This window comes from Amaranthus tricolor, chromosome 1 (genome assembly GCF_026212465.1).
Source record: "Amaranthus tricolor cultivar Red isolate AtriRed21 chromosome 1, ASM2621246v1, whole genome shotgun sequence".
Taxonomy (NCBI): domain Eukaryota; kingdom Viridiplantae; phylum Streptophyta; class Magnoliopsida; order Caryophyllales; family Amaranthaceae; genus Amaranthus; species Amaranthus tricolor.
Genome location: NC_080047.1, coordinates 40,969,589 through 40,980,052, shown reverse-complemented (window position 1 = coordinate 40,980,052; position 10,464 = coordinate 40,969,589). Strand labels below are relative to the sequence as shown.

The window sequence follows — 10,464 nt, the reverse complement described above, 5'->3', positions numbered from 1 at the left end:
TTTCCGCTGCGTAGTCTATAACTATATATGGTTTTAAGGAATTAAAACTTTTTAAAACGCAAACGTCGACACTGGAACCACGATCCATGTTTGGCATGTTGATTTGAGAGGCCGGCGACGAATCATTCCGCCGTGACATAGTTTTGATAGGCCGTTAGTGCCTTTACTTTATTAGCTTCTTAATTAACTTTTGTTTTTCTACAAAGGCGCACAGTTTTAAGGCAGATGCTGCCAAAATTTCCACTCACCTTTTTTAAAAGTCAAAAATTAAAGTTTATCTAAATTCTTTTCTTTTTTCTTTTATGTAACACCCGAATTTCCTCCCGTCCTTTACGGTTTTGGTTTCGTTAAAGGGTCGGAAATTCTGGGGTGTTACACCCTTAAAATATAGTGCCAGAGAAGAATTTAAAGCTTATATATAATGCTAAATTATAAGTCAATCACATACATAGAGAATAATTATAACATATAATCTTAAACGAGTCTGTTGTACAATGAAATTGTTAACATCCGATTTTAAAAAAAATAATAATAATAATAATAAAATAAAATAGTAATAATAAATCTATAAAAACAAATTTCAGAAATTTTTTAAAAAAAAAAAAAAATAACTCCCTATTAACAAATAACTTCTCACTTCTCCCTCTAAATCTTATAACTAACCTCATTTACCCACTATAAATTAAACCAATTACCCTTAATTCATTCACATTATTACTCACACTTCCTTTTTCTCCAACAAACTATTTCTCCATCTTCCAATTGCTTAAAATTTAATCCAAGAAAAGGCAAGATTTTGATATTAAAGGTATAAATTTCATCTATTTGTTAGAAATTTTTTTTATTCAAAACCCAAAAAAAATTTATGCTATTAATTGAAAAACACCCATCTTTTATTTGAAAAATAAAAAAAATAAAAAAAAGTATTTCTGACCTTAGTTTTCCGGCGATACTGCGGTCACCGGGATACCACCGGAGCCACGGCCGGCCGACACCCTCTTCCTTCTCCCTCTTTCTCTCTCTCTCCCTTTCTCCTCCTCTCTCTTCTTTCCCTTGTTTCTTTTCATGGGTATTGGTAACCAGTACCAAATTTCCTAAATTTTGTAAAGCACCTTTATATTTATATTTTCTTTTTTCATAAAATCCTTTTATTATTTAAAATTTGTCCTTTTCTTTTAAAACTATTACTACTAATCTTTAAAATTTTAACTACATTTTAAAATTTGTCATTTTAAATAAATTATAAAATATAAATCGAGAGTCTTTTAATTTATTTATTTCGATTGGGTTGATCGGGGTTTTAATTTGAGATATATTATTTTATCGTGTAGACAGCGAATTCGTAGACAAAGATTATTAGGAGCGTACGTTTGTCTAGGATCGCGTGACAAGGTAATTCTCAATGTCCATCTAATTAAGACTATCCCATTAATATTATGTGCTAAGTGATAATTAATGTGTTTAAATAGAATGCATGATTTTATATGACATTATTTTGTATGATATTATGTTTTATATATTCTTAAATTATATCTACTATTATTTTTGTCAAACTTGAATTTATAATTACTATTTTGATAAAATTTATATTATTATTTTAATAACGAAATTAGATACGGTTTAATTTGAAAGAGAAATACTTATAATATTATTATTTTGATGAAAGTTATATTATTATTTTAATAATGATTTTAAATGCGATTGAATTTGGGAGAAAAATATTATGATATTAATATTGCAATTGAATATTCTTGAGATATATTTTTTTTGGGAAAACCTATGATCATAAAATAAAATGTATAATGTATGTTTGATTATATGTTTGTGTGCACACGGCTAATTATTACAATATATTAAATCACATAAAGTATAACACGAGGTAAATGAAGCTCTTATATTTGTTGTGATCCAAGTATAAGGGTGATGAACAAGTTGTCCTGTTTGGTTAGTATAGCTGCCGACATGTATTATTATTTCTGATACTTGATACGATGTTTGGTCTTCCTTCTATTTGTTGTGATCCAAGTAGAAGGGGTGTGCACACTAGGATTCTCTGAGACTACTCTGCTGGCCTTGAATTATTTGGGGTGACGACCTCTTGATGAAGTAGGTATAGGGGTAAAGCCTCGGCCTACTGGCGTTCTCGTTCCCTCAAATTAAAAATTGATTATGTGTTTGTCATTATTAAATATCAAATTAATAAATTGGTTTTATGTGATATTATATATATTGTTTTCACAAATTGTTTTTTTTTAAACTCAGCTATATATTATTTTCTAAAACTATTTTCAATTTGATTATATTTTATTTTCTTAAATCATTTTCAAACTTAATCGTTTTATGGGATGGAGTCGGAATTACTCAATTTCCTGATTTTGGGAGTTTTTCCCTTGTTTTTCTTGCATTCTTATGTTGCAGGTTATTGATTGCGTGGGAATCGTGGAGTGAGGATTACCTAGAAAAATAGCTTTTATTAGAGTCGTATTTTAGTTTAAATTTTACCTTAAGTTGTTTAAATTTTATATGGACATAGATTGCGTTTCAGTCTTTTCTTATGTTGTAAGACCCAGATTGCGTTTCAGTCTTTTCTTATGTTGTAAGACCCTTTGGTGGATTTAAAGTTATTAAGTTATTTCTTAGTCGTTAAGACTTATATTTATTTTATTAGAAATAGATGTGGCGGTAACACTTCTATAAGTAAGTTTTGGCTCATGTTTTTCATTAAAGGTATTTTTAAAAGTTCGACCTATTTTGAGGATGTTATAGAAATACATGATATATAATTGAAAAAGGACACCATTACACATTATTAATACCCAATACTAGGACTAGGAGAATTTAGTCCTTTTAAAATTATTATTAATATCGATATATTAGGAGAATAATTGTTAATATCAGTAGCAATCTCGAACCTCACTTGCAAGGAGTACTCAAAGGAGGACCACAAAGGCACTTATTACTAAGAAAGCTTTTTTTACCGAACTTGTTCAGCCCAGCTGGAATGGGCCCACAAAGCTGATTATGTGAAACATTAAACATCGTAAGAGATTTTAATGACGACACCGACGGGGGAATCGGGCCCGACAGCTTATTGTAAGATAAATCAACTTCTTTAAGACCCGTTAACTGTAACACTTCTTTTGGAATCGGACCCGTTAAACTGTTAGAGTTAAGTTCAAGATGGTACAGTTTCTTGAGTTTTCCTAAAGATTTGGGGATACTTCCGGTGACGTTAACGTTATTAGCTATAATTAAAAAGTCGAGGAAAGGGAGGTCACCGAAGTCTGAGGGAATAGTGCCGGAAAGAATTCCGTTAAGGGGGAAAGTGACGGCGGTGACCCGGCCGTAAGATTTTCCTTCACCGCCGCACCCGACGTAGGGGAAAAAACAGCAGTCAGAATCCCAGTCGGAAAGAGGGCCGTTTTTACCACCGAAATGGTCTCTTATTTTTATAAGGACGGCTTCGTCTTGTGGGTTGCACGGTGGGATTTCAGCGTCGGAAAAGGAGAAGTGAGAGAGCACTAGGAGGAGAGAAATGTAGAAGAGATAATGAGAATGGGAACGTTTTGGTGAAATCTCCATTATTGATGGATAATTATTGAGATTTGAGAAGAAGAAATGGAAGTGTTTATGGAGTTGAGAGTGATATATGAAGCATCTATTTATAGACTTTCGAGTGTGAATGGGGTTGAAGTCGTAAAACTCAACCTAAAACTTAAACTGATCGTACCGACGCTAATACTCATATATCCTATATAGTTTGAATCAATGAGAAAACTGATGTTTATATTAAGAAAAAGGTTGACAATGGTAATAATTAAAGAGAAAAAATGAATTGTGCGGATGAAATTGAAAGAGAGTTAAAATGTATTGATGAGATTAAAAGTAAGTGGTGAGCCATTGTCAAAAATAGAAATGATGCAAATTAAGTGGGACAGACTAAAACGGAAAATGCTGCAAATTCAATAGGACGAAGGGAGTATATGTTATACTTCATTTGTTTCATTATATTTATTGTATTTAACTTTTTATGGAATTTAATGTTTTATTATGAGTATTTATATATATAAAAAATTATGTACGTCTAAAAATTATAAAAAGTTAAATTTTATAAAAGTATGTAATTAGAAGATTCAAATAAAATTCAACTTAACTATATTTTCTCATACATATTAGTTGCAATATATAATAAACTGAATGCTACCATGTAGAATAATCTTACAAAAATACTATCACTGGCGTTTCATGAAAATTCAATGTTATCATATGAAATTTTTCAGAAAATTATTATGATAAAATGAATCAAAAATTAATCGGATATCGCGTCTCCAACCAACATGAACAATTTTTTTGTGGAACTTTTTATTTAAGAACGAAATTGTCATACTTAATCAACTTTAACACTTGAATTATTTATAAAGGCAACGGATCGAGCGTGCGACGACCTTATGATCAATTCTAAAAAAAATATACAACTTTATCTTTTTGATTTGCATTAAAGAGAACTTAAATTATTTTTAAAAAGTGATAATAAATAAAAAGACATAATAAATTATGTGAATAAATTAAATTAAAAGAAAATTAAAATGCATTAAATAAGATTAAAAAAATAATAAATTATTATTTTAAAATAAAAATAATACAAATTAAGTAGAATATACTAAAATAAAAAATACTTCAAATTAATTCAATGTTAGGAAGGAAATAAGAAAAAGCCATGTGATCGCCCTTTGTCGACTGGCAGTGGTCCAATTATCGCGTTTTTTTTAAGAAGATAGATGACGAGCCTATGTTTATCGCCTTTCGGCCGCAACAATTCAATGATCTATTAGTGTAAATGCTCCTTATTTTGAATGTGTTATTATAGGATCAAATAAAGTTATTTTAAAATTGGACCAAGTATTAATTTCACGTATGATAACTTTTTAGGAAAAAATTTACATCCCTGCATGGGACAACTCAAAAAAAAGTTTATAGAGCAACTAATCAATACAATTACACCCTTTTTTTTAAAAAAAAAAATTTTTTTAATTTTGAAATGTTTTATTTGTTGTTCTCATAAAAAATCTATCTATTTATATAATATATATTTTAGACAAAATTAATTTTATTCATTCTAATTTTAATATTTTAATAACTTCTACCATCTCACCGTGAGACGATTCCATACAATACAAAAAGTCCTTTATGCTAAAAAGTTCTATTATTGAACTATTTAATCCGAGTGTGAGACACGTCTCACAGTAAGACCATCTCATACAAAAATTTGTGATATTTTAATAATGCTTATAGTTCTCACAAATCTTCTACTAATTGCATTTTAACATTTTAATATTTCTTATGGTCTCCGCATGTTTTTCAATAATTTGATAAAAATATTTTTTAGGGATATTCTATCTGATAACAAGTAGCAACATACGTTTCTGAAATGACAGTGATAGCAAATCTTAGAAAAATTCCCTTTTTTAATTAGTTGTGGTCCCATATTTTTTCACTGACGTTCATTTAAAATTTTTTATAATATTTATGGTCCACACTTTTCCTTTATTTAATTTATTATTCAATTAAATAATATATTTACTATTTAAAACATTATATTCTTCTTAATTCTCATGAGCAATTACTACGAAAACCTTATTAAGAAACAGAATAAGGGGTAATAAAGTAGTATAAATGTGGACAAATACATAGAATCAATCACCAAAAGTATAGGCTTAAAAATAATTTGTGAAAAAGTCATAAAATGAAAAATTAAAATGAAGTTGAATATGTTTTTGACTCACATTTTGGAAATTAATTTATAAAATAGGAGTATAAACTACTAAGCTATTATCGGCTTGTGCGTGATCAAACATTTGGTAAATTTAGGGTACACTTATTAAAAACAAAACTTGCCTAAGTTACTTGCTTGGAATTATTCATCCATCGTTTAAAATTTGCTACATACATTCACTTGTTAATGGGATTAGACATTTTTTACACAATTTTATCATTAATTAAAATATCACTAAATATATCATTAATTAAAACTTACGCTTATTTAACCACGATAAAATGGTTTGGTCTTAACTATAAACGTGAATACTAGGATTTTTTAGTATAGGACAACACAACTTTTTAAAGAATTATGAAAACCCAATTTACTATATATACTTATTATATGTTTTTTAGGCCATATTTAATTTACTAATTGTCATGTTTCTAATGAGTTAAATCATAGTACATATTTTTAATGCATTAAACTTATTTCTTGTGCTCCATATTTTAATTTTTGTACACTTTATTTTTATTTAATTGCATTTTTTGTTAACCAATTAGACTCAATATTTTTTTCTAAGATGCAACATAACCATTTGTATTTCAAAAGATGGGGTGATAATAGCAAGGGCAATCATTGTACCACCTTTTGTATTTGTTTTTTTTTTTTTCACTTTTTGTTTACAGAAAAGATTTTTATGTTTTTATTGATATAAAAATCCCACATTATTATTTTTTTTTATTGATATGTATCCGCTTTTTTTATTGTTTTGTACATTTGTTAATATTTTATATTTAATATACAATGATCGCACTTGCATACAAAAATAAATTGTATAAATGAAAATAAACATTAATTATAAATATTGAGATGGAGTGGAAAATAAATTTATTAAGCTATGAATTTATTGAACTAACTTTAATACGGTAGAAAATCATAATACGAAAATAATAAAGTAGAGATTTGTGTTTGGAGTTTTGAATACTTGGTTTGTATTAAATTATCAATGAGAGGAATACCTTTATTTATATAAGAGATTAAATCTAAAATAAGGAAACAAAATATTAATATAAGAGCTTAAGACTAAAATAAGAAAACAAAATATTAACCTAAACAAAATAATAGGAAATAAAATAACCTTAATATCCTAAATATTAAAAAAGATCTTAAACTTCCTAAAACATAATATTCTGAAATAATATCTTTATTTTATTCTACTTCCTATTTTCCTATACTCCCCCTCAAGTTAGGTCTCGGGATCACCGAAATCTAACTTGCACAATATTATTCAATGCTTTTGATCCAATTGCCTTTAACAGAAAATCTGCTAGTTGATCTTTAACAGATAAAAGGTCATAAATTAGATTGGGTTGGTTTAATTTTTATTTTGGGTCAACAATTTGGATTTTGGATATTTGGATTAATTGGGATTCAAAGATAAATTGGGTTGATTTTATTTAAAGGGTATAAGGGTACAAGATATGGGTTTGTGGGTTAGTTCACGGGTTAGTGGGTTAGGGTTTTGGGTAGTTTTAGGTTAGACAAGGGTAAACAAATGAGTAGATTTCATATAAAACTTATTTTTTGGAAATATACTCTTAATTTTCATTTTTTGTTTTTTCTTTCTCTACTGATTTTTGGGATCCTGAGTTTGTAAGTTCAGGGATTTGGTTATCCTTGCTTACTTTTTCCTTTGGAAAACCTTTCTCCGGGTGTTTTTCGGATTGGAGTTTGGGTGTTTTTGCTTCTAGTTCGTTTGTCCCTTCTTTTGATATTTGATTTTTGTCTTTTTTCTTTACTCTCCCTCTCGCCATTGACTTGCATATTCACTTCTTCTACATCACTCCCCCTCGCACCTCACGATCGATGGTGCCGTTCACGGGAGGTAGCGAAGTTGGCCTGTATAGAGTATGAATCCAAGTCCATAATTCATGGGCAATAGTAGTAAATGATATAACAAGGTCGATAATATTAGAGTTAATACATGCGAGAATCCATGATATAACCCTGCTATCATATTGTTTCAATTGTGGAGTTATGGTTGTCGGGGGAATGACGGTGATATGATTGAGCATCCTCTGATCACCAAGTTCATTTTCCATTTCTTTACACCACTTGGTGTAATTTTTTTCGTTAAATTTTTCGGATATCTTTGTTTTTTTATTGATTTTTGGGTTTGTATTGATTTTGGTCGATTATGATCAACAATAAAATACCGATAGAGTTTTTCTGTCCAGGAAAACCTTACGGCGCTAATATCATATAGAAAATCATTATGCGGAAATAATAAAGTAGAGATTTGTCTTTGGGGTTTTGAATACTTGGTTTGTATTAAATTGTCAATGAGAAGAACACTTTTATTTATACAAGAGATTAAGACTAAAATAAGGAAACAAAATATTAACCTAAACAAAATAATAGGAAATAAAATAACTTTAATATCCTAAATATTAAAAAAGATTTTAAGAAAATAATATCTTTATTTTATTCTACTCCCTATTTTCCTACAAATACTCCAACTACCTTTTAAGTTCGAGGTTGATGAAGATAATTAAGATTTAATTAATAGTAATTAATTTCAATCAAAATATAACTATTTGTATGTTGATAATAATTTATAGGAAGGAGGAGCCCAAGGAGAACCACAAATTAAAGAAACTTTTTAGTATGCTATTCAAATTCACTAATCTCATTATCCTGATCTATCTCTAATCTCCCTGATTTCTGTTTTTCTAATAATTTTTCCAAATTACAACCGTATTTAAAAAAAAAAAGCTTTCAATTCATCAATAAAATATTTAGGCAAGGTATAAATATAGTTTGAGTGAACCATCTTAAAGTTTATACGGGTGCTTGACAAAGCCCTAAATTTTGTTCAATTTTAAGCCCTATTTTGTAGAAAGTCTATTTTATTCTTTATATGAGTAATTGTTATGAATGGTAGTATACTAATGTGATTATAAATGATACTATACTAATGTGTGACTTGAGTGCACATTAAAGGGTTGAATTCATGTGTGTGACTCTTGAGTTGTGGAATCCAAAAGGGTGTAATAAGGTGAAGAGTATTCATGGGAATTATTGGTGTTAATGAAGATTAAGGTGAAGAGTCTCATGTGTGTGACTCTTGAGATAATGCCTTTTCAAGTTCTTAGAGTTATTTCATAGTATTCATTACCCTAAATTAACTATGTATTTATGTGAGCCATTCATCTTCAAGTACCTAGCACTATAAATAGGGCTCTCATACCCACACTTCAAGTATGCAAAACACATCAAACACAACCCTTAAGCCAAACACATAGCCTATTGTTGTTATCTCTATCTCAATTGTAATTCTTCATATTGAAGTGTTGTTTGTATTCATTTGATATAATATAAACATAAACTACACACCACGGAGGACGTAGCCATCATTGGGTGAACCTCCTTAAATCTTTGTGTCCTTGTTTGTTACTTTGTCAAACTTAATTTTGCTCATTGTTGTTTGTTCTTAACATCGTAAGTATTTGGCGATCGTTTTCAATTGGTATCAGAGCCAAGGTTATTTTGCGGTGTTTTAAGAAATTATTACTTGAAAATCATGACTACAATGAAGCTCGATATTGAGAAGTTTGATAGGAATGTAAACTTTGGCTTATGGCAAGTCAAAATGAGAGCCATTTTGATTCAAAATGGTGTGCACAAGGCGATTGATGGTGTAGAGAAGATGCCGGAAGGAATGTCCGCATCGAGACGGGAAGAGATAGACACAAAGGCGTTATCGGCAATCCAATTATGCTTATCCAATGAAGTTCTAAGAGAGGTTGTTAAAGAAACAACAACCAAGAGTATATGGGAGAAATTGGAATCACTCTACATGGCCAAGAGTGTTACCAATAGGCTACTTTTGAAGAGTAGACTCTACGACTTACGCTTGGAGGAAGGTAAACCTTTAAAACCTCACTTGGATGAGTTTTGTTCCATTGTTATGGATTTACAAAACATTGATGTTAAGCTTGATGATGAAGACTTGGCAATTTATCTTTTATGTTCTTTACCCCCTTCTTATAAAAATTTTAGAGAAACTCTACTTTATGGTAGAGATAATTTGAGTAGTGATGATGTGAAGAATGCCTTGACTCAAAGGGATCTCATTGATACACAATTGTCACAAAAGTCACCAAGCAATGCTAGTGACGGTTTGTTTGTAAGAGGGAGGTCACAAGAGAAAGGTTCCACTAGTGGGAGTGGAAACAAGGGTAAAGGAAGGTCCAAGTCCGTGAGGCCAAACAAAAATAAGTCTTGTAACTATTGCAAGCTTAAGGGCCACATCAAGAAGGATTGTTGGAAGCTTAAGAGAAAGCTAGAAGAAGAGGCAAGGGAAGGAACTAGCAATGCCAATGCTAGTTATGTGAATGATAGTGATGATGGCGATGTTCTTGTTGCCACTCATGAGTACAAAGGTAATAATGAATGGATTCTTGATTCGGGGTGCACATTCCACATGACTCCCAACAAAACTTTCTTCCATACATTTGAAAGTGTTGATGGGGGAAATGTTACCATGGGAAACAACACCACATGTAAGGTTGTTGGGATTGGGAGCATTAAAATTAAAATGTTTGATGGGATTGTGAGGACCTTAACCGATGTAAGGTATGTCCCGGGCTTGAAAAAGAATCTTTTATCTTTGGGTACTCTTGATAAGATCGGGTGTAGAATCA

At 30.0% G+C, this 10,464-nt stretch overlaps 1 protein-coding gene across 1 annotated transcript; it reads right to left on the bottom strand.

Moving 5' to 3' along the window:
* Positions 1-2,806: 2,806 nt before the first annotated feature.
* On the bottom strand, positions 2,807-3,748 carry LOC130813099 (polygalacturonase inhibitor 2-like). The gene has a single exon (XM_057678830.1). The coding sequence runs from the start codon at positions 3,580-3,582 to the stop codon at positions 2,914-2,916; it is 669 nt and encodes a 222-aa protein (XP_057534813.1). The 5' UTR covers positions 3,583-3,748; the 3' UTR covers positions 2,807-2,913.
* Positions 3,749-10,464: the final 6,716 nt, after the last annotated feature.